The sequence below is a fragment of the Poecilia formosa genome, unplaced genomic scaffold (assembly GCF_000485575.1).
Source record: "Poecilia formosa unplaced genomic scaffold, Poecilia_formosa-5.1.2 Scaffold170, whole genome shotgun sequence".
NCBI lineage: Eukaryota > Metazoa > Chordata > Actinopteri > Cyprinodontiformes > Poeciliidae > Poecilia > Poecilia formosa.
In genome coordinates, this window is record NW_006800109.1 from 908,560 (window position 1) to 932,432 (window position 23,873).

At 40.2% G+C, this 23,873-nt stretch overlaps 1 protein-coding gene across 4 annotated transcripts in view; it reads left to right on the forward strand.

Annotated features, from left to right (window-relative positions):
• The window catches only part of rbfox3a (RNA binding fox-1 homolog 3a), a 546,624-nt gene that overhangs the window by 293,391 nt on the left and 229,360 nt on the right, over nt 1-23,873 (forward strand). For 2 of the 4 annotated variants that reach the window (XM_016677950.1, XM_016677951.1), the window contains exon 7: nt 14,370-14,462. In XM_016677950.1, coding sequence (XP_016533436.1) covers nt 14,441-14,462 — 22 coding nt within the window. In that variant the 5' untranslated portion in view covers nt 14,370-14,440. Of the gene's footprint in view, nt 1-14,369; nt 14,463-23,873 lie in introns of those variants that run through there. The other 2 variants (XM_016677956.1, XM_016677955.1) reach the window with 1 other exon arrangement.

Consider the following 23,873-nt stretch of genomic DNA (forward strand, 5'->3'; position numbering starts at 1 on the left):
CAGTGCCAAGGACAGCTAATTGAAGGTGAATTGATAATGCCCCTGCTGTGTATGTGTTGCCACTCTGCTGTGTGCGTCTTTGATAAGTAATTCATCTGTTTGGCCTGGCAGCCATGCCTTGCTGCTTTCATGTCGCTCTCTGTGCATGCGTGTGTGTGTGTGTGTGTGTGTGTGAACACACATGAGGGGCCTTGGATGCTCCCTCCCCCAGGCTGTGTGTCTGTAGTCATGGTCAACAGGGAGTGAGTCCTCCGCTCTCTCTGCTCTCTCTTTGGGAGCCTTGGTGGCGTCGCACTGCTCTCTCCCATCTAATTGGATCCAAAATAAACCCAAACCAACAAAAACTTGCGGTGCAGACGGAGACGTCACCTGATGCGGCGACCCGCTGTGACTCTGCCCTCCTCCTGTCGCTTTAAAGCCGACCGCTCTCATCTGACCCCCCTACCAACTGGAGTTATAATACTGTTGGGTTTTTCGTTATAGTTTAGTTTTATTTCGCTGTGATTTGGTTTTTCTAATTCAGTAAATTTCAGTTTGTTTAGGGTGTGTTTGCTTGATCTGATGCTCCAATCAGATATTAATATCGGCATCAGTCTCGAAATTGAAGACTTTTCTAGATTGGATGTCGGTGACAACGTGGTACTTTACCATTTCAAAGGTTTGCTGTAGTTAGTTTTTTACATGTTTGACCAACATGTAGCCAAACTATTGCTGTCAGTTTACTGTTGATGTCACTTTGGCTGTTCTGCTCCTAATTCCACAAATTAAAGTTGTTTTTACATGTTTGACCAAACTTTTGCCTTTATCAGGGCTGTACTGGTGTAGAATTATCAGGTGTGTAAATCAGAACTATTACGTCTGTTTGAAAAAGGAAACATTTTAAGTCGGTTCTGCTGTTTTTCTCTATCGGGTCGGTATCAGTTCTAAAACACTATTTTACTGATTAGCGTAAGTTGAGTCCCATAATTTGCCGACAGCTGACTTAAACACAAGTGTGGCAGAAGAAAAAAAATAAATTTCACATAATTTTGAAAGGCTAATACGTAGCTTCATAAACACAAAAACAAAGGATTTTATATTTATAATTTAAGTATATTTTAGTTAGTTTTATAACTATACTTCCTGTTTAAGTTTTTGCAGTTTAATTCTGTTTTTTATTTATTTCAGTCAATGAAAATGTTTTCTCAATTTCATTTTTTTTTTTGTTTTGTTAGCGTTAGCTAGCTGTGATAACCTTCCTCCTAACACCTGGCGCCGCCTCACCTCTGCTTTTGTGCTGCGATTCATTAACGTGTTTGAGGTGGACATGGCGGGCCGCTGGAGCAGCATCTGAATCAATGCCCTTGTCTCCCAATCTGCCCTTTATCATGTTAATATGATTTCCATTGATGGAACGCTTTTTCAAAATGGCATCCCTCTATGGTTTTACATATTGACTTTTTAATTCATGGCCCTCAGTGCTGCATCACTCTTGTTATGCCGGCGCTGCAAGAATGCTCCCAGATCAGAGACGGATGTTGCTTGAGTGTGGAATTGACTTCGGGGCAGTGTTTTTTTCTCCCGTCTTCCACAGCGTGTCTCACCAGCTCCACCTTCTTTCTTCCTTTCTGTTCTGCTGCTGTGTTGCTGATGGTGTATTCTCTTGTTAGGTCCAAGTCAAAGGAAAAAAAACCCCTCTACAGTTTCATTTCGCTGGGGCAATGAGTAAGTTGCCTCTTTGCTAATGTTCTCACCAAAATACAATCTGGCCTCAATAGTAATAATGTTTACGGCTCCTCCCAATAGCCAGCGGAGAATTGCCTGAACCTGTAACACTGCTATAACAGGAAATGAGAGTTTAATGCCCCGTAGAGTTACGTTCTACCAGCAGTAAAACATGTATTTTATTATATATTATGAAGGCAGAATGATGTCTCTCTTCTTGTAGCTCCTTTAGTTTTACACCACATTTTTTCCAGGGTTAATATCTGTATACAAAACTTAGAGATGATACATCCATAGTGAGGAAGTTAAATATGCAGATATGGTCAGTTTTTGTTGTCTTTCAAGGTTTATAAGTTTTACTACATATTGATTAAGTCTTGCTAGTAATAACTTTAAAGCCCTGGTGTTATGCAAAATCAACTTTTATTTTTAGCTTTAAGTCAAATAGAGCTAAAACTGCCCTTGTCTCCCAATCTGCATTGTTATTACATCTGGAGTGCTTTGATATAGAGTTGAGAATCGATTATTGAAATAATCATCAATTAATTTAGTAACTGATTAATCATTAATTTGTTCTACCCAGAACTCTTCAAATAGTAGTTTTAGCTTCACCTGCTTCAAATTATGTAAGAAAAATAATAAAATATCCTATTATGCACCTTTTACATCCAATTATTCATTGGTTAATATAAAAAATGGACAGGATTAATTATGTCTTAAATGGAAATTTGCTTCTAGTAATTCAGCTTTGTTCATCAGTTGGTGTATTTAGATCAGGGTCTGAAACTCCTATAAACCTCGACTGCTGGTATCTCACAAATTTTGGAAACCTCCAAAACACCCAAATCATTTCAACGCCCGCTCATTAACCCGTATGCTGGCCTGTTGGATCAGGGGCGGAGCCAGCCGGTTCACTCAGGGACAGACGTTAGCAGCTAAGGCTACGTTAGCACAGCAGGCGAATGGGAGCCAAATCCAACGTTTGTTCTTTTTATGTCAGTCTGAACGTCGTAATTCTAATTTGTTTCATCTTAAAAAAGTCTGATTTGTGTCACTTATATCTGCAGAACTAAATCAGATATGAGTCCAGTTGTTCCCAAAGCATCTGCAGTATGAATGTTGCATATTTCACCAACTTTATCTCATTGGCTTGAGACATGCATCATAAATCTGAACCAGAAGAAGCTAGACTCAGTAAATCCACGACTGAAAGTTGACATTTTGAAATAACTCCTGGTTATGACTCCAAACAGACTTCTCTACAGAAGCTGCAGCCATTTCTCCACTAAATGCCGTTTCTGTTAGCTGTGCTTTGTTTTCTCTTTGCTTCTTTTGTCTTATTTTGATCTTGTGACTGTTGGCGGCCGTTACTCAACAACTTTAAAATGGATCCATAAATGGCAGTGTCCATTATTACTTAGTAAATAAATCACTGGTGTGTGACATCTACATTCTTCTTCTGTGATGTTTGTAAAGCGTCCCCACAGCAATGTGACTGCGGTCAAATTTAATTAGTAGTATGAACAACTAGTCCATAGTTGTTCATACTACTAATGGAAAAAATTAGAATAGTGCATCAATACTTGCGGTGTAAACATAACCAAAGACTTTATGAAGCGAACTCAGAACCTTGTGGTGTCTTAATGCAAATGATTCATTGCAAAATAAACACTGGTATCAGAATGGTAGCTGTGGGTTGTGCACATGGAGGCGACGTGGGAACATGTACTGTTGCTTTAAGTGACCTGCTGTATGTTGGTCAGTTTTCTGCAGTAGAAAATCTCAGAGATCAACATGTTTCCGGTTGTTTTCCTGAAAGACGACTGAAAGAGCAGCAGGTGTCTGCATGTTTTCTTTTTCTCTCTGAATGTCATTTTATTCAGGAGTTGACTGTAACTGTTTGTTCTGGACCTGTTGGCGTTTCCAGAGTAACTGAAGATTCACTGGACTGCTCTATGCAAATCGTCGGTCATAAAAGCAGAAAACGCTGCTGGCTACAAATCAAAGCCTGATTGGTTGATCCGGTTGTCTATCCAGGCTTGTGCTTTCATTTGGTTTAATGGTCTGGATTTTCATAAATGGATGCAGAACACCAACTGGAGATGGAAATCTGCCCGGAAATTTTCTCAGGGGCTGATCATTTTTTCCAATTTAAAGCGGCTTCAAATTTATTTCGGCACATCGGAGTCGAAAGTGCATAACAAAGATGCTGAATGAAGCTTCAGCTGTTTCTGTGAGACACCCTGTTAATTCCAAAGTCTCACCAATCTAGTTAGGTTTACATGAGATAAAGTAACTGAGACTAAATGATGGTGAATGTATGAATAAATGATGATCCAGAGTCCAAGTCATTTATCTTTTGCATCTTTATGAGCTGTTTGATGCAAACCAGAAGCTTCCTGGGAGCCATGATGGGAATAGTTGTATACATGAATGTTGAATTTGAAATTTCTCCTGCTGTTCCACAAATCAGCCTGCTCCTCTCTCTCACTGCTGCGTTTTACTAATCGGTGTGCCGCAGCAACAATTCTCCCTCTTGTTATATTTTCCTAAACTGAATGACCTGAAGTGGGCGTCGTTTCAAATCCTGCAGAATGCAGATGGATTTTCTTGGGTTGCCTGGGTGAGGCGGGAAGGGGTGAAAAGTCTGTAGGTTTAGATTAATTCACCAGGAGCCAAACGGATGTAATTTTTAATGGCTTAATAGCGCCACAGCACTTCTGAGAGAGATCCATTTCACCCGACAAACTGCAGCTCACCACCAACTGTGAGCAACAGTTGCTTGCTCATATGAACAATTAAATGGAAGCCAACTCTCTGCCAATGCAGCAACATTTGAAGTCGTTCAGCGGCCCAATCACGGGCCGAAACTCCTCATAAAACCTTCTCTATTACAGCTGCGGCAGAAACGAGCCAATCACGTCTTTCTTTGCTTTGGCTGTTGACACTGAACTTCAGCCATGAGCCTCTGGGGCTCCTTGGTGGAGAGCCTTGCAGATCTGTGTTGAGCTCAGTGATTAAGCAGTGGCTCTTCTCTCCATTTCAAACGACAAGCTGCCAGAGACTTTGGTTTTAAATTGTGCAATTAGTGATCTGGCATGCTTTGCTTGGCTTCAGTCGCACTCAAATCCCAGTCCAGGGCCGTGCCGAAGCACATTCGACAACACATACTCCAGGAGCATTTGTCAGACAAATTCATCTGAGCCTCCACTTCCGTTTTGCTCTCTGAGCACACTAACCTCGCTCAAATGTCAGCCAGAGTGTTTACCGTCTTGCTGCTGGGTAAACACTGGTGATCCACATTAGGTGGGCCAGATTTACTGGGATTCTTCGCAATCAGAGAAAATAATAATTTACTGTTTGTTTGTTGTTGTTTTTTTCCTCTACAAATGCACAAATTATGTTGAGTATGCACGGGCCGCTGCCAAAAATTGAGCTACTCCTTACATCCACTGTATTAAACATGATCTATTTCCCTGCAGTCATAAATCATAAATATATTTACATTTCCGGCTCGGACTGCTGTAATAAATCTAGCAGATCTTGTTGGGTTTACTGCAGCAAATATATAAATTAGGTTACTCGTTTTAGGTTGCAAAACCAGAAACCAGCTACCTTCTGATCCCCATGCCGGCTGCAAAAGCAGAAAACGGCTTATATAACTCTGTTATTACTGTACTTTATAAATAACCTACGCTTGAATAATATTAGGAGCAGCTTAGATAATAGCCTTAATATTTAATTTGCCTTTTGAAGTCAGGGCTGGGGACATTAAAAGTTCAAGAAGAATCTGCTAAAAGTTGTCATCCCCACCAAGATTCATTCAAACATGTATTTTTAATTGGAGTCTGCTCCGAGAAGCGCTTTCATTCCACCAGTCGTTTGTTTCATGTCTAAAGCAGAACATCAGGAGTCTAGCATCTGACCAGCTGGGATTTAATGTGCTTTGCTGATAGATGAAAATTTGCTAAGTTGCGGGAAAAAAAAAATTCTGAATTACAAGCATCTTCCTCCTCCTCCTCCTCTTTCTCCTCCTCCTCCTCATGCATTCATAAGTACATCTGGATACTAAATATCCCCTTTTTCTGGTTGGCAGAAAACGACAGTCGTCTGCAGAAACGGCTTATAAGCCGTTTATCACTGTTGTATTTTCTGTAATTAAGTTTTTAATGCTGGGAATTTTGATATCTATTACAAATTAGCGCTGTTTTTTTCCTGCTTCTCATCAGGGACACAACAAACACGAGATGGTAGACGCATTAGAATGCTAATTTCCCCCCGTCTGCAGCTTCTCCTCCGACTCTGTCACAAGTGTTAAACTGTCGTAGCGAGCAGAAACGGGATGTTCCAACATTGGTGCGCGCCACATCCAGGCTTCAGGACGAATAAAACGGCAGAAATCATTGCCTGTAGTATATGTTCCAATTTTTAGTCCTGGCTTTCAAATCTATGATGGTGATTTCACTGATGATCACTCCGCTCCCTCAGGAACAGGAGCTGTAAATGTTAACAACACAGGCTGAAATCCCATCTATCTGTCTATATACATTTCTGCTGTTAATATGCTTTAACCCTTCATAACCAGCAGAAAAGGGAAGTTCTTTACTTTTCCTGTGTCCTCAAGTAACTTTTGGAAGTGCTTACAGCCATGAGTGCATTTTAAAGCAGCACACTCCTTCTGTAAACTGACTAGCAGTTTAATAATGTAACTGTTTTATTTATTTTATGATGGTATAATGTTGTGTTCTCTACAGAAGCCTGTAGGGTTCATGAAATGGTTAAAAATGCATGAAATCTGAAAGAAAGCGACTGAAATGTGTCGACTCAAACTTCAGCAACCGGCTGAAAATACAGACACAAACTGGAGATCAGGGTTGAAACAAATAATCGGATTAATCCATTATTGAAAAAAATAAGTTCATAATAGTTTATAGCCAGAGCAGTAATTAAGTCAAAATAGTACAAAAAATATGTACAGTTGGCATTTAAGAAACCTCCTTCTTCCGTTCTACCCACACTTCTCAAATTATTATTAATTATAATAATAATATATATATTTTAAACCCCCTAAACAACCGAACGCAAGGAAAAAGAATAAGAACAACGAAAAAAAAACACTTTTTCTCAGAACTTAAACTTTTCATCTCAAAATATTAGATTTCTGAGAAAAATGTCAATATTAATTTTTTAGTGGCCCTAACTTTCTTCCATATTTTGCTTTCCAGTTATTAATTAAAAATAATAAACTGTTTTGAAAGAGTGGAGCTTTAGAAGTAATTCTTTAGCTTCGGATGCTTTGCTACAAATGATCAAGTGTTGACTGAAACACTGCTGTGATGTAGCATTTTAATAAAATTCAACGAGAAATTGAATTATTTCTTGGCATTTTTTCATTTATTTATAATATTATATAAAATAAGATTAAGGATCTGCCCTTTTTTTAAAATCTCATTGTCAGAATTATCAACTGGAATAATTGTTAGCTGCAGCCTTACAGGAGATATTATCATCCCAATTAGGAAGAAGCAGGTTGCATGAAGCTCAGGGTGACAGTAGGAAATAATCCCTCCTTTTAAACTCTGCAGTAGAAGCAGCCAAAGGACGATGTGGAGGATAGGAGGCCAGGAAAGAGACTTGAAGTAACTCTGAACTGTTGGATAGGAGTAATTAGAGTAAACAGGAAGGAAGGTTAGAAACTGTCAGCTCAACATGATGCTAAAGAAACACCTGATAAAAACAGGAATGATGTGATGTAAGGAGCTGAAACCTTTTGAGAAATGTTAAAAGCTTCAGCATCTACAGGGAGCAGCTTCTAGAATCACAGCAGATTAACAGGAATGAAAAGATGTTTGAACTTCTGGTTATTTTCAACAAAGTTTCTTTTTCCCAACTGTTTTTGCAGCAGTGATGTCTCTAAATCCTTGAAATGCCTTTAAATAGTTAAAGGTTTCCTGTAAGAGCTAGAATATTAGCTTATTTATCTCACCTTTATTCGTTCCTGCCTTACCGTTTAAAGTTAATATTTAAACACTGCTGAAGCTAAATGTCCAACAACTTCTCCACTATTATCATACCGTTCAGGTCTTTGTTTAACTGAATTGTCAAACTAAACCAGAACAAAAGTTTAAATAAAACATTAGTCTAGTGATTACTCATCCTTAGATGATTGGTAAAATAATTCAGAGTTTGCAATTCAGTTTTCCTGCTGATTCAAATTCTTAACTATGAATAATTTCAGCAAGATTTCTGCTTGTGTTGCCTTTTTCAGCGGGTCGTATTGTGCTGCCACTGTTGTATTTGAGCCAAACGACTTTCTGTTGAACAAAGAAGCCGTCGTGCGACCGAATAAAGTTGAGCTATCGCATAATTAGATAATTAACTTAAATTATTGGGTAAAAAGTGCTGAATTGAGGGTTGGCTATCAGTTACGAGTGTTCGCGCTTGAACGGCACTCTGAAACGAGAGCAGGTGTTTGCTTTGTCATGACACCATTGTGTCATGAAGAGAACTGATCCCATCCATTAGTCAAGTAGCTAACAGCACTCAGGCATTCAGGCAGCGCGGCGGCCATTGTGTGCAATAATGCAATATCCAGAGTTGGATTTCGAGGTAATTGAGAAACGCCAGCCTGTTACAAACACCAGTCCCAGCACGGTTGTTTGCTCTCCTCCCAAAGCAAACATAGCAATTACAGCCGCTGTCAGTCACTGTCAGATGTGGCATCAGTGATCAATCCAGCTCATTGGGCTCTGGACATTAGACATGAACATATATGAAGGACTGAAGCTTCCTCCGGCTCCACAGCGGCTTCAGCGCTGCTCATCCCTTTAACGTCGTTTTTACAAAAACAAACCAGGAAGATGTAATTTTAGGTTGAAAATGGCATAAAAAGTCCTGCAAAACTGCACTTCCCACTGCAAAAACACAAAACATTACCAAGAATGTTTGTCTAGATTCCTGTGCACATATCTTAGTTCACTTGAATGATGAGCTTTGTACTGCTTGTGCAAATAATGGCGTATTAATTATGGATGTGGAACCTCGTCCACATTCAAGGACGGATGTTTGTAAGACCTGTGTGACAGAACGGACCCAGCTGCACCACAAGGTGCTGGAAGCCTCTGAGCTGTGAGAACATCAGGGAACAGCAGGACAACCCAGGGGGGAAGATCAGAACCAAATGAGTTTGATCACAACACACAATGTCGTGCACTTTTTATACCCATAATGCATCAGTAATGCATTAATCAGGGCAGGAAGTCACAACAACCGTCGACACTTCTGTGTGTAATTCTTCAACTGTTGTCTGTGAGTTCTTACTTTGTATTTTTGTGTTTTTATGAATAAAAACACAAAAATACAAGTAATCACTTTGAACTGCCTTGTGCTTTACAAATAAACTTGATTGATTGACTGACTGAATACTTTCTTGGGGAATTAATCAGTAATTATTTATTAATTACTATTTCCAAGAAACTTGACGAACCCTGGAGAGGAACGCTTCTGCAGATAACCGTCTTTATGTTGGGATCTGTTGGAAACCAATAACCAGAGGAGGGGTGTGAGGAGTGAGCAGACCAAAGCATCATGGGAAAACTCTCCTGGCAGGAAAACGGAGCGTTCTGCAGATGGATGGACATGAGAGGATCTTAGTGTGGAGTTTTTCCTCTAAGTGCAGTTATCACAGTCTCAAACCACAAAGGAAAACAGCAGTAATAGCCCCATTCTTAACGTTATTTCATCGTCACCTCGGTGCGTGTGCGTTCCTCTCCTCTGGCCCCGCCGCGCTCCCACACAGGCCCAGATACAGATCTATAACTGGGATTGGCAGTCTGGAGGGAGCCGGGGCAGGAAGAGGGCTTTGTTAGGCTAGCGGTCCCTGCTGCCTGCGCCGCCGCGCTCCAGCATGGGTAAAGAAACAGCTTTACACACTGACCTCAGAGCTGTTGTTTAATCACCAGGGCATTTTAATGGCTTGTCAGAGTAATGAAATATGGTTGGAGGCTACCTGGTGCAAACATTACGATAAATCCCTCTCACACAGGCCTACACAGGGCTTAATGGTTATAAATCATCACTTTGGGGAGAGAAAAATGACAGCTATTAAAATAATGAATGGGATGATTAATTTTTCACATTAAAGATTAAAAGCTATGAGAGGTATCATCAGATATTTGAGCTGCCGTAAACGTTTGAAAGTGAGAGCTTATTTCCAGCCGTCCGTTTCTCCGCTGTCACGCGGGGTCCTGCCCCCCTTTCCCAGGATCTTTTTCATCCGTTTCCTTCCACTTCTTCTCTTTGTGCGTCGACGCAGGCGTTCCTCACACCTAATTTGTGCTCTTTTAAAAGTGCTCAGAGGAAGAGCCTTGAAGAAGGCTTTCTGCTCCAGGCAGTACAGGACCCTCTCACCCGCTCTGCAGGAGCTGCTCAAGCCTCTCGCTGATATCATCTCCTTCTCCTTAGCTAATCACACCTACAGCGGTGGGGCAAAGGAAGCACACCTAGCTCAAAATCTACTCAGATACATGTCCAGAAACAAAAATGTAATATACCTGCTCCACTTAAATACAATAAAATCTGCCTGTCATTGATTATTAAGCTAAAATTGAGAAGCTGTTCTTCCCAAACTAAGTACACCCCTGCTGCTAGGATGGGTAGCAGCAGCTAGGTGGTGCTGCATGCTCTCAATATTGAAATCACTGCACAAATGAATAATCTTACCAAGTATTTTTTGTCTGGTTTCTTGGGTAAATATCTTAGTATACTTGAAATAAGACAACAGTAACTTTTCACCAAGACACTGGAGCTTGTTTTAGGTCAACAGTTCCTAAATAATGATGTGAAAAAGGTGCTAGGTTTCTTAAATAAAGAATGTTAAAGTGCTGGCTGCAATGGTAGATTATTTAACTTTTACCAAAGGGGTAAAGTCGTGTTATAAGACTGTGACAGTGGAAACAGTTCTGTTTTTAAATCGATATTAACTGATGAATGGACTGGACATAGCAGACATTTTGACCACCCAAAGTGTTTGACATTATTCACCCATTCACACTGACAAACTCAAAACCAACATGCTAGGCTAACGCTAGCAGCAGAAATTACTCGACTGGTCTTTCACCAAATACAAAAGACGAATCTTCCAACCGCTAAAATCATTTTTGTTTACATTTCATGCAGAAGGAAGTTTGGCTCAGTGTCTTCAGAGGCGTTTGTGTCGTTAACTTCAGTGGTTTTTGGTGCAGCGCCCCCACAGGCGAGGAGGGGAACAGGTTGCTCAAAGGGTTTTGTTATTTGAAAATGAACCAAAACATCTGAAAATGTGACAAATGTTGCAACTTTGATCACCAATCAAACAGAGTATAACTTTGTAAATTATTCAAATCCAGTTCTTGACTATAAAGTTTGTAAACTGTTCATTTCTTGTAATAAAGCAAACCCACCCAACCTTTTTATTTTTTGAATCTACAATAATTTACTCATCCATTTAGCTAAATCATTGCATGTGTAGTTAGCTGAGCTGTTATCAGTCGTTTTACTTTTGATTTTTAACAGTTTTGGCAAGTGAGGACTTGTGACTTGACAAACGTCGCTGACTTGTGGTGTTTGTAGGAGGGAAACGGTTTTGCTGTGCTTGAAAATCCACGTCGAACAGAGATAATGGTGGGAGCTCAGCGAGCCGGCATAAATCCCTGCGTATAGACAAACGGTGACGAGCTTTCCCTCTCCATCAGAGGGCTCCCTGGAGAAGGTGTGCTACTGCATTTATTTCCAGCGGGACTCGCTGTGTTGTTCAAACATACATCACCCAAATTGCAAGGCAAAAGATTGGAGGGGAAAATCATAATTAGAACATTAATAACCATACACGTTGGAGAGCATAAGTGAGTTTTTTTTATGATGAATGAGAATGTAAACAAAAGGCAGAAGAATAAGAGGTTCAATTAGGTATTCTGAACTGTCTCGGCTGAGACGTGAGTGCGGCTTCTTTCACTGTAGCCCAATTATTTCTGCCCTCCCTGGCAGTGATGGCGCAGCGTGTCCGTCTGCAGCCTTTAGAGGGGTTATTCATGATGCCTCATTGAAGTAGCGACTCAATTTGTTGACAAAGAATCGAATAAATCCTTGGTCCGCTCAGGTGAAGATACCGACTGCATCATGTGAGATTCAGCTGGTTCTTCGCCTCTTCATGTTGCGTTCGTGTTCTCCGTGTTGGTGAGAGAGGACGGCCGCCCACGCCTCCTTCATGTTCCTCCAGTTCCCTCTTCTCCGTCTGCTAATGATCCAGGGACGCCAAATAAAGGGCCTCTGAAACAAAATGTCCACCGCAGTCGGCCCGGTTTTATCTCAACCCTCCCCTCTCGAATCAATTCTGACATTTCATTCTGCCCTCATAGAAGGTAATGGTGCATTCAGAGGTTGTTACCGATAATGTTGAGATGGTATTGCTTGGTTTCATTGGACAGACTGGCTGTAACCCCGGCTGCAGGATGGCTTCGGCTCGTCCTCCTCCCTCCTCTGCACCGTCACTTCAATCGCTCCAACTCTCTGATGTTCACTGGCTCAAATATCTCTTTTGGCGAGACGCTTTTTTTCTTTTTTCTTTATTTTTTTCTCCTAACAAGTAACCAACCAGTGTTTGTATTTTCCTCCCACTCTGGTGTTCACACAACTTGAAGTGAAAACACCCTTTTAAGTCAGCTAGTCAATATGCTGTTTCTAATATATTATTTACTGCCTATGGGCTGTATATATATCAGAATGCGCTCAACTACTGTTTCGGTTTGCAGTCATAATCATGTAGAGGAAAATCACAGAGCCAGATGTCTGGCCCTCGTTTTACAGCATTTATGTTTTCCTCTGAGTTTATGTAAAATTCATCCTTCTCTGTTTTTTATTCCCCCGTTTTCACCGACTCAACAATTAGTCAATTCCCAATCAACAAGAGAAAAGAAATTGCTTTTAATTACTTTTGATAAATGACAAATTGTGTTGGCATGGCTCCCTGCGAATGCTTAATCAGGTGCTGGGCGGGGTAGCGAGGCGGGAACCGGAGCAGGGATTTCTGCTGGGATGAAATCAATGCGCTCGCTCTGCGGTTCACCGGCTGGGCTGCTGGGCAACAGCCAACCTGAGGCCTGCGAAGATCCACCAGTCAGCAGAAAAGCTCCGGCTTTATGGGAACAGTCACAAACGGAGGCAAAAACATGCAGCAACACTCGGATATATGCGCCTGCTATAAGGGCGCTGCGGCCGGGTAGTGATGCACAAACGTGGCTGATTCAATGCACTTTCAGTCTGAGTTACTCCAGTTACAAATGCTCTTACTTAAAGGCAGGAAAAGCACTTTAAATGTGTTGGAAATTAAATAATAGCTGTTGAGATATCTAAATTCGGAGAAACACGTCAGCTGAGCTTAAGCAACGCAGCAGTAAGTACTGGGATAAACAACGAGGCTCTCTGGGGAAAAGTGGATGTGAGAACTCCCTAAAGACAACAAACCCTCCACGGCTTTTCTCCCACCTCGGATCTGCTGCAGTAACACGGAGGCTGTTAGGTTCGTCAAATAAAATCAAGTATTCTGTGGTTCAAATCACAGATAACAGGCTCCGCAACAATACTTCTCTCCTGGCTTTAACTCGGGTTTTCTTCTGTAGGCGTTTCTGCTGCAATTGATGCTTTTTTTATGGAAAAAAAAAACAAAAAAAAAACAGAGACTGTTAAAGACAGCGTTACTGCAGAAAAACATCTGAATATTTACTGTAAATAATCAGGAGCAGCAAACAAACATTCTAAAACCCAAGAAATCAAGAAATGTTTTTTGTTTTCAGTTAGACTCCAAGCCAAATGTTTTACTTCTCAATTTGCAATTTAATAATTTCCTACAACCACCCATTAATACTTACCCACCTCAAAAACGCACATAATTTTATATTTTAATAGTTCAAACTCAAGATATACCTGAAGAGGTGTTGATACGCGTCGTGGAAAGACATCGACATTCTCCAATGATCTTTCAGCCAATCAGTGTCAAGGAAAAGGAACGCTGCTCCTGGATTGGCTGCTTGGCAGACACCAGCCAATAGCGCGTAAAGTAGCACTGCATTTAGGAATTTAATGTTTACAATCTGAAACAATCAACCGGTTTAATCAGTTATTGAAGTAATTGTCAACAAATTATTTTAATTGATTAATCGTTAACTGGAGAACACACACTAAGAAAATAAATGTATTTAAGGATGAAAGATTTTTACCCAAAACTCCTCAAATGGTTATTTTAGCTTCACCTGGTTCAAATTTCACAAAAAAAAAAAAAAATGTATGAAAATTTTTTTTATCCAATTATTAATTGAAAAATAATCAGCGTGTTAGCCCAACGTTGTGCTGATGTTTTTTTTTAGCAACAAAATGTATTATTAGTTTATTTGCAAATCAAACACCTGAGCTGAACCACAGGCTGATGTCCTCACTGATTAATTCAAAATAATTAATTAATTCAAAGACAAAGTACTGAATCCAGACCGAACAGATTCTAGATGAATTTCAGGTTTTAAGGCAGAATTAACCAAACTAACAGAAATAAAAACTTTAAGGGAGAAGAACTTTCTCGGTGTTGTATTTATTTGGACTTATTATTGATTTCTTTTCCCCTTTCCTGTGTTTTGCAGGTTCTTCAGCACCTTTGGCAGCAGCAGCGAGTCGCGTGACCCCGCTCCAGGCCGACCGGCTTCACCTGTACATGGAGACCCCCAGCTGGGCAGGTCAGACTCCGTAAACATGGCCCTGTTTGTGCGCCGCGCTGAACAAACGTCCCGCATCCAGACACCAGGCTGGGGAGTTTCTGTTCTTACAGATACGGCTGGCAGGTTTCGGTAAAATAAATCAAACCTGATCTGCAGCTTTGAGACCAAAAACGTTTGGAAAATGTGGCATTTAAAGATGAAAAGTTTTACAGCGGATTTATGGGGACTGTGGGAACAATTTTAGAGCTTAGAATTGGTTTAAGGAACAAGGAAATTGCTTCTATTTAAGAAAGAAACACAATGAGGTAATAACTATTAGGACAAGATGGTGGTAAAAAACGCGTCTGTTCTGTCGGAGGAACAGAACAGTTTGGTTTGATGAACCAAACAAGTTTCTTCTGGTTGAGCAGAAAAAAGAGACATTTTTAATGTTTTCCTTTTTCCTTCACTTTTTTCGTCCTCCTTCAGCATTTTAAGGGTTTAAAATTTTTAGAGCAGCTCGACTCTGTCAGACATAAAAGACAGATGTCAGTGTTGTGCAGCTTATATAGAGGTAATTTATCTGCAGCTTCTCCTCTCGACAATAATGAGACGGAACATTGAAATCACTGAGGACATGCTGCAAGTGTTTCTGCTGCTTTTGTGTTTCATTTTAACAGCCTCCACTTTGCACCGGACACTAAATCCTCCAAAACAAACCGATTACATGCATCCGCACAGCTTTTATCCCCTCAGATCTGCTGTGGGTTTTTTATTTTACTCTTTTCTTCCACTTATTGTTCAGTTGGAAACAATTGCAGGCGAAACAGCACACTCCGCTGGGCTTAAACATTTGGAAAGAAGGTGAAAGGACTGAACTGGGTGTGAACAGCAGTAGAAATGCTGCAAGCTGATCTCGGATGGGTCGCTCAGGCGATGTGCACTGTGTTTTATTTGTGCTTGAACTATAAAATATTTATAAATTATGTATAAAAATGTAAATATTGATCAAATCTTGCAAGTTATTTTTTTCACTGATTTGTAAGAAAATAAATCCAAGCCGTACGTGGAGAAGTGGTGTGAATTTTGTATGAATGATATAGTTTGAGCAGAAGGTAAAGGCAGAAAGTGTGTAAGCTGCCGTTGTGTCCAGCTGCTCTGGGACCAGAGCTGCATCTGCTGCTTCGCATGTGGTTTCCGCATGTCATGCAAAGCACAGATTCGCTTCTGTCCTCTGATTTACAGAGACTGAAAACACAAAACGGTCCAGTTAAATCACACTGTTCTTCTTTAATGCTCTGTTTAATATTACATGCTTATCTATAATTGTAGATATTTCACTTTGGACTTTATTTACACATCTGTGTTAAAAAACCCAAGTGCGTCCTATTTCAGTTCCTGCGTTCACATACAATAAAAACAAATGTAGATTTTACCGCTTATTTAAATTGGACTTGAAGTGTACACGAACAGCAGATTCTTCACTGTCATTATTTATTAAAGAAAGATGGAAAAGCTTTGTGAGAGAATCCAGGTTTTCTTTCTGCTTCCACAGATCAGATTAGAGGAAATATCATCCAGGAGTTTCTGATCAAATTAACCGATTGGTTAAAAAATTACTAGACCCACTGGCAGATTTTTCCACACAAGATGGAAAAAATCTCATTTTATAAGTGAAACAAGCTGCTGGTACTTATTAAAATCAGTATTGATAAATTGTTGACTCAAAGCTCCTGTGTCCTCCTGAAATGTTTCTTTTGAAGTTTTGTCTTATTTCAAGTGAACTAAAATATTTGCATTAGACATTAGACAGAAATACTTGGTACAATTTTATGTTTTTGCAGTGTGAAATCTACCAACATGTTTTGTTCACATTCATAATCAAAATGAGTAAAGAACAGTGAGCACAGTGGTGGAGGAGTGATGCTGTGGACCAGAAACCTCTCCATATCCAAGAGCTGAACTTGGTTTAAAGTCTTTTAAAAATAAAGAATTTGCCCCCAATATGTTTATTGATTTAAATATTTTTTTTAATTTTAGAAGCTACTAAAGACCAGATGAGGTTAATTCTGTCCTGACACCAAAAACTTTTGAAATTAAACTTCGTTTTCCAGCTTTGCTCTCCGTTAGGCCCAGATTGTCTCAGTTCTCATCACAACAGTTGGTTTTGGGTTTAATTCCCAGAATCCTGCCAGTTTATATGAAGCTTTTTTCCTCATATTGATGCTTTTTGTCCTTTTTCTCACCTGGCCTCCCCCAAAGAAGCCAATCACTGCAGACTCTGAGTTAACGACTTCACGCCCTTTCGGCGTGGAAGCACTCTCGGTGTGATAAAGTCTGCATGTATGCACGCCTTACTCCCCCCCATCCGGCCATATTGTGCTAATGTGTGCTGGTTAAGTAGTGCAAGACTAGAAAAAGACTCTTATCCATATGGCTGAGAGCCGGGGAGTCGGCGTTGATCTCTCCCCAGACGGAGGCCTCTGCCTCCCCGCCCATCCTCGGCGGAGCCATAGAGCAGGTGGCAATGAGGATCAATGGGCCTCCACCATTACCTCCTCTCCACTTCGCGTCTCCAGTGGCGTTTCCAGGGGGGGCCCGCGGGGGCGTGCGCCGTGTCTCGCCGCAGCACGCCAGAAGAAATAGCGACGTTTCCATTAGTGTAATTGCTGGGGTATAGTTCTATATTATTGCCGTGATCACCGCTGTGGCTTGGTAATGATGGACCTCCCGTGACCCCCGTGTAAAGCTGGTGGGTGTTATGTCTCCCCCGTCGACGCCCATCGAGACTGCGGCGGGCGTAGGCGGCCGGTCGGACGTTACGCCGAGGAGAAAACAGACGGATCAACAACCAAAGGAAGGAAAAAGAGACGACGATCATCAAATATCTCTAGTCCCGTCTGAACGCTGCAAAAAGTATCTTTGGTTTAGTTTCTAGCACAAATAGCAACAAAACCAACTTACACATAACTTTTCAGAAAGAAATAGGAACGTTTTAAAGTTAATAATTCCTTAATATTAATGAAAAAATACTATTTCCACTGGCAGATTATTCCATTTACAACAAGACATTTATGTCCTTTTAATAAGTAAAATAATCCCCAACATAGCAAAAGTGCAAAACCTTATAAAGTATTTTTGTCCAATTTCTAATTCAAATAACTCATAAGTAACTTTTGAACAAGACATAGGAGCTTTGTTAAAGTCAATAATTCATTAATATTGATGAAAATGTACCAGTTCCACTGGCTGATTAATCCAATTATAATCTGAGAAAAATATCTTCTTATAAGTAAAATCATTTGTGGATCTTTTTCACAAATATTAAAGAATTATTGAGCTAAAATAAACTCCAATTTCTTCTTGAAAAATGACTTGCAAGGTAGTTTTGTCTTATTTCAACTGAGCTGAGATATTTACGGCAGAAAATAGACAAAAATACTTTGTAAGGTTTTGTGTTTTTGCAGAGTGAAGCAGGAGATTAACTTATAACGAGGAATTTTCCCCATAAGTGAAATAATCTGCCAGTGCAACAAATACTTTTTCTATAAATATCAAGGAATTATTGATTTAAAACTCCTTTCTCAAAAGTTACTTGTTTGTTAGTTCACTAAGTTTATTGCACTACAAACTAGACCAAAGATACTTGGTAATATTTGATGTTTTTGCAGTGAAGTTCGTTTGCTCAGCTAAAACAAAAACGGCGCTGATTTGCAATAATTAGCGGTGAGAAATGTTTGTATAATCATGATGTAATAAAAATGGTTGGACAGAGTCTTTCCAGCGACGAAGCTCCTGGATTCACTAACTGGTAATTACTTCCCAGCATCCCCCCTCTTCCTCTGACTTTGTTCAGAGGAAAATGAGGGCGAGTTCTGCTCATTTTAAGGCGATGCGATTGGATATTATTCCTGGTACAGTAGGAGGTTCGCTCCTCCATCGGCGATTACACGAGACGTCTTCCATCAGCGAGCAGATGAGGTGAGGAATATAATGAATTCATTTACCCTCCAACGCTCTGCCTTTCTTCCTTCTGTTTATTATATCCCATTTGCATACGGATCGGAAAATTCAAAAAGCTCAGCGCTGGACTAATCGGCTCTGAATATTTCACGGCGGACCTGTAGCTCTCCCTACAGGTCAGCACATAAAAGCTGCTTCCTGTTTGTGGATTTGCTTTCAAACAGCCAAACTGTTCCTGATTACCTCGCCTCTTATTCCATGGAAGGGGGAAAATCCTTGACCGTGATTCCTTGGTTGCTTTTTTACATTTTTTTACAGGTGTGGGTATTGATCTTTTGCCTTTGCTGCAGGGGAGTGTGTTCACTTAAAAGGCCCGCTGATGTAGCAGAGCTTATTAAACAAATAGGCCGGAGAACAAGGCCGCAATCGCTTTGAATCATGAAGGAGGCTGCCTGTCTTAAAGCACCACTGTATCAAATATGAAACGCTCTGCTAACAAGGTGTGTAATCTATTTCTAATCAGATCATATTTTATGAAACAAGGAGAAGCTTGAACTTAAGTAAGAGAGAAAGATGGAGATTCAGAGGCGGGGGCGGGGCCGGCTTGTATTTTGAGATTGGATGTGACGGCCAGGGACCATGGCTTGATTTTACATGCATGGCTCTATAATGAAGCCATGCCAAATGGTCAGTAATGGTTAAGTTTAGGGGGAGCCGGAGCCTAGCTGTAATGGGAGGCTAATTCGGGGCCCTTGCCGCCTTGACAGGCTGCAGAGCACAGCTGGAATATGGAGAAGGATGGAAGCTGGAGGCTCTGGGGCTGCAGTAAAGGTCTGTATTTGTCTGCAAATTGCCAGTTTGCCTGAGGATATAACAGGGTCAAGTGTAGCGTAGCATATTTTGTGTTCACAGAGACTGTTGCAGATATAAATACAATCTAGAAACAGTCTCAGTCAGACACAGAGGCCAGCTAACTCCCTCAAATCAAGTGTTGTGCAGGAGTGACTTCATGTTGTCATTGCCATTCAGGCCATGATCCTTTTTATATATATCTTTATGCTGGCCGGGTTCATAGGCGAGTGTTTTCAATCTCTTTTTTTTTTCCTTCTTGTGCCATAAATTGTTTCAGATCCGGTGACACTGGGCTTGGTTATGAATACATGAATAGAAATATAGACTCCTCTCAGACCCCAGGTTGAGCCTCTGGTCACAGAAAGTAATGGAGAAAAGCATTTTTAACGTTTGTGGAGAAAAAAGATCAGATGCAGCTTTAATTATTGTTTTACTCTGTACTGGGACATTCCCACAGATCCCACTGGTGGACAACTGGTTTCTGTTTGGAAGTGGAATAACCACACATCTGGGATTTGTAAAGTTGAATCTGAACAAACCGCAATACTTTAATGTTTGAGACATTTTATCATACCCATCCTAAAGCACGGCAGTGGCAGAGTGGTGCTTGGATCTTGTTTAGACCTGTTCACTTAGAAGTCAAATTGTTCATTACACCAACCTAAAAGTCTTTTTGATTTATTGTTTTTTGTTGTATTTCTAGCAGCTGGTCTTAAACGTTTTGGGTCACAAAGTTTGACTCTTCATATTTTTAATTGGAATTGCAAACTATATTTTTTTAACCTTTTTTTTTTTTACCTGGTTTTTACTAAAAAATAATATAATAAAAAGCAAAAACCTGGATGAACACTTTGTGTTGCATCTCACATTTTCCATTTTAATATTCTAATTTTGTCTTCTGAGGGTTTTTGTTATTAAATCACGACTTGAACTGGAAAATTAAATCAACCGTGATCAAATATCACAAATATTTTATTTAATTTGCAACTTTCAGGAAATATTTCTGTCAACAATAACTTATTTGTCTTGATTCATGGACTTTTTAAAACTCAAATCTGTTTATTTTTAGTCAAAATTGAGACATAAAACCACTGAAAAGAGCCAACTGCTCTTTTCCCTCAGTGCTAATCTTTGTCTGAAATACTTAAAATAGATCAATAGAAACAAAATGCTGATTTAGTAAATCTGTTTTAGTTAAAGCTGTGTGGACAACAGCTGGCAGATTGTCTGTGTTTATGTAACTTTTAAGCTTGGCCTGTTGCTTTAAGTGTTAAAACCACTAAGTCCATGTTTCATGTATAAGTTATATGAAAAGCTCTCTGCCTGTCTGGCAATTTATTCTACAAGTCCTGACTTTTATCTTTTATGATATTGCAAAAGAGTGTGAAAGTATGAAGGCTCCTCAATCCTCAAAACCTAATTCGATAATCTGAATATACTGATATGGATTTGAAAAAGTATATATATTATCTGAGCCTGTATAATCTTAGAGAAAACCCACCATATATTCAAACTTCTGCTGGTAATTTGCTCATTTTGAATCAAATCCAGGTCATTTCGCCTGAAAAAAAAAAATCAAATAAGTCGATAAAAGGCTGGAATGAACGACACTTGAGATCTGATTTTATGGGAGTTGGAAGATAAATGTTGTCCGGAGTGACACCTAGTGGCAAACCTGCAGATTGCAACTTAATTTTTTGCGAGTTGAGTTGGAAACTTGAGAAAAATGTCTGCAGTATCAAAGTTTGGCAGGTTGTTTCATAAATGTTGCAAACATGCACCAGACATTATCAACTCAATAAAATCATTATTCTGAAGCCGTCCTGCATTCAGAGCATGAACGGTTTTATATTGCAGGCTACATCCAGGAACACCAAATGTCAGCGCACATTGCCAAAGTATATGCTTAATTTACTTCTTAAATGTAAAGATCAGTTGTTCCCCTACATGTAAGGAAGAAAATTACATAAATTAGACTCTTCCTCTCTGTTCCAGTTGATATGTATGAATACGATTAGAGAAATCAATCTCTGCAGCACAAAAAGAAGCCGCGCTACACAAAAGAGTCAGAGACAATAATGCAAATTGCAACATTTAGTTTTTAATGGTGCTCTGGTGGAGACTACAGCTTCACATTGTTCAGCCCTGATAATGCATCCTGGGCCCCTCTGCTGCTGCTAGCACCGGGGTGATGAGGGGAAAACGAGAGGAAGAGGAGGAGGAGGAGAAAGGAGGAAGGATGCCTGCGTCTTTAAAAGGTAGATGGAGTGAGGGAGCGGGGCGGACGGGTGGCTGGCAGGATTGTGCTGACGGCAGGGCTTTGGTTCAGAGCATGCCCATTAGAGGGAGCCATAAATCCTGGGCTCTCTGGGCCGGGCTGTGTCAGCAGTCCACTGAATGAATTGATTTTAAACGCCACTGGAAAAAAAGAGAAAGTGCAAGAGAGAGAGAGAAGGAGAGAGGGAGAAATGGGAGGGAGAGTGACTATTTAATTCACCCTCCGCCAGAAGCCCACAACCCGTTCCACCCCGCTTCTCAATTCAGGACTGTCGCTGAAAAGGGGGAGGAGAGAAGTCTAGAAACACTGAAACTGTCACCAACAACAAGCCCACGGCTACACGGCCCCCACGTGTTTGATTTAAACAGGACGGAAACACACAAACCAAATACATAATCTCAAATTCCATACAGCATTTGTTCTTCCACCGCTCTAATTTTTCCTCTCAGCCCTCTCTTTTTTTATATCTCCACAAGAGAAATGAGACATATCGTAAAGGAGAGGGGGGGAAAGCCGCAGCTGCATTTGAAATTCAAATGTGTTGGATTTTGAAATTGATGTATGTGTTTATTCATTTACGAGCAGCATCCATGTGTGCATGCATTTATATATTATCAGCAGCAATGAAACGCTGCAGAGGGTCTTGTTGCCCATCTTTCTCCTCCATGTGCCCCCTCGTCTTTTGTCTCCTCCAAGCTGCAGTTGCTGTTTTTCTTCTGCGTTGCGAGAAATATGTCAGCGAAGACGCGCGCTGTAAATCGCCCACGAGGGCCGACGTCGCCGTGTCGTCCCGTTTTATGTAAACACATTTAGCATGTGTGCAAACTTTCAAACGCACACCTCGGCATCCGTCTGGGCAGACCTGTTGGAGCGTCAGCAGGCGTGATGGCGGCGGCGTCGCCGCGGCGACGTGCAGGCAGGTGTCACCCTGCAAGCCTCCAGTGCAAGTAGAAAAGGAGAAGCTGCTGCAGCTCCAATCAATATCATTATATTAATAAATATGCAAAACTCCTCTGAGATAATAATCACTTTGAAGTTGACCCTGTGCCACCTAAATTAAGGGATATTTTTGATCATTAAGCACAAGTAATGAATTAGGATTGTAAGTTGTCAAGGATTTATTACACTTCCTCTGCCTGAGTGCTCCAGAGGAAGCGGCACACGTAATTTAACCAACTTTCACATGAAAACGTTTTTGTTTTTTTTTTTTAGGAGAAAAACTTGACAACAAACAAGACAGATGAAAGCAACAGCTCATCCTTTCAGATCTAATTAAATGAAATTTATCCTCTGGCTTTAGGTGGTCGATTGATGTTCTAAACTTTAATTTACCTCTGATTTTATTCACAATCATATCGGCCTTCTGTGGGACCTGGGAGGACAAAAGACGTTAACTTTCAACCATGTCAGAAATGGAAATTGTTGAACTTAAGAAAAAAATTCCCAAACTATTGAAATCAGGGGTGTCAGAGTGTGGTTTGTGACCGCTGCACTAATTATGTTCTGAACATTACATGTTTGGTACAACACAAAGTGCCCGTCTTCTGATGTAATACACAAATAAAAGGTGATTTTTATTTGTAAGACACTAATAAAAATCATGTTTTTATTGCTGATTAACAGACAAAATCTTTTCAGTTTTCTGCAATCAAACCCAAAATGAATTATTTTTCTTTCTTTCTTTCATGAAGAAAAACATGCAAAATGATTTTAAACTACAATGATTTACACATTCATATCCTACGATAAAACTGGTATTTAAATATTTCATGCTTAGTTTATGCTTGATGGATGTTCATTGACTGAACAAAACCTTTAATGATCCAGGCGAAAAATAAATATTTTCCTTCACATTTCAACTCTGATCCAGTGTTTGATCTGAGCTCTGGAGGTTTTAACCTGGTTTAACTTGCAACTTTCTAAACTGTAATGTAGTTTAACTTTTTTTGTTTGTTTTGCTTCAGTTGCTTGTGACCCTAAATGAACTTACTTTTTAAGATCTTTGTATGTATGGTGTATGATTTTATGACTTGAGTTCTTGATGTTTTGGTAAAGTGGTGAATCTGAAAATTATGAAAAGTGATTTATTGATCACTGACGTCATTTCAATGCTGAAGATGCTTAGAAATCTCTGCCACTCTTCAGATTTAAGGAGACTGAATCCAGACTGGAGGTGTGGGACTCAGTTAATGTGGTTGTCATGGTTACAGCACAGACAGTAGTGTGAGTTTTGTGAGGGAAATGAGTTTTCTGCAGCTTTGAGATTGAACTGTTGGATTTTTGTTTTCAAAACTTCCACAAAATATAAACTTACAATAGTTACCAAGACTCTGTGATATATGGTCAGAAGTTCAATA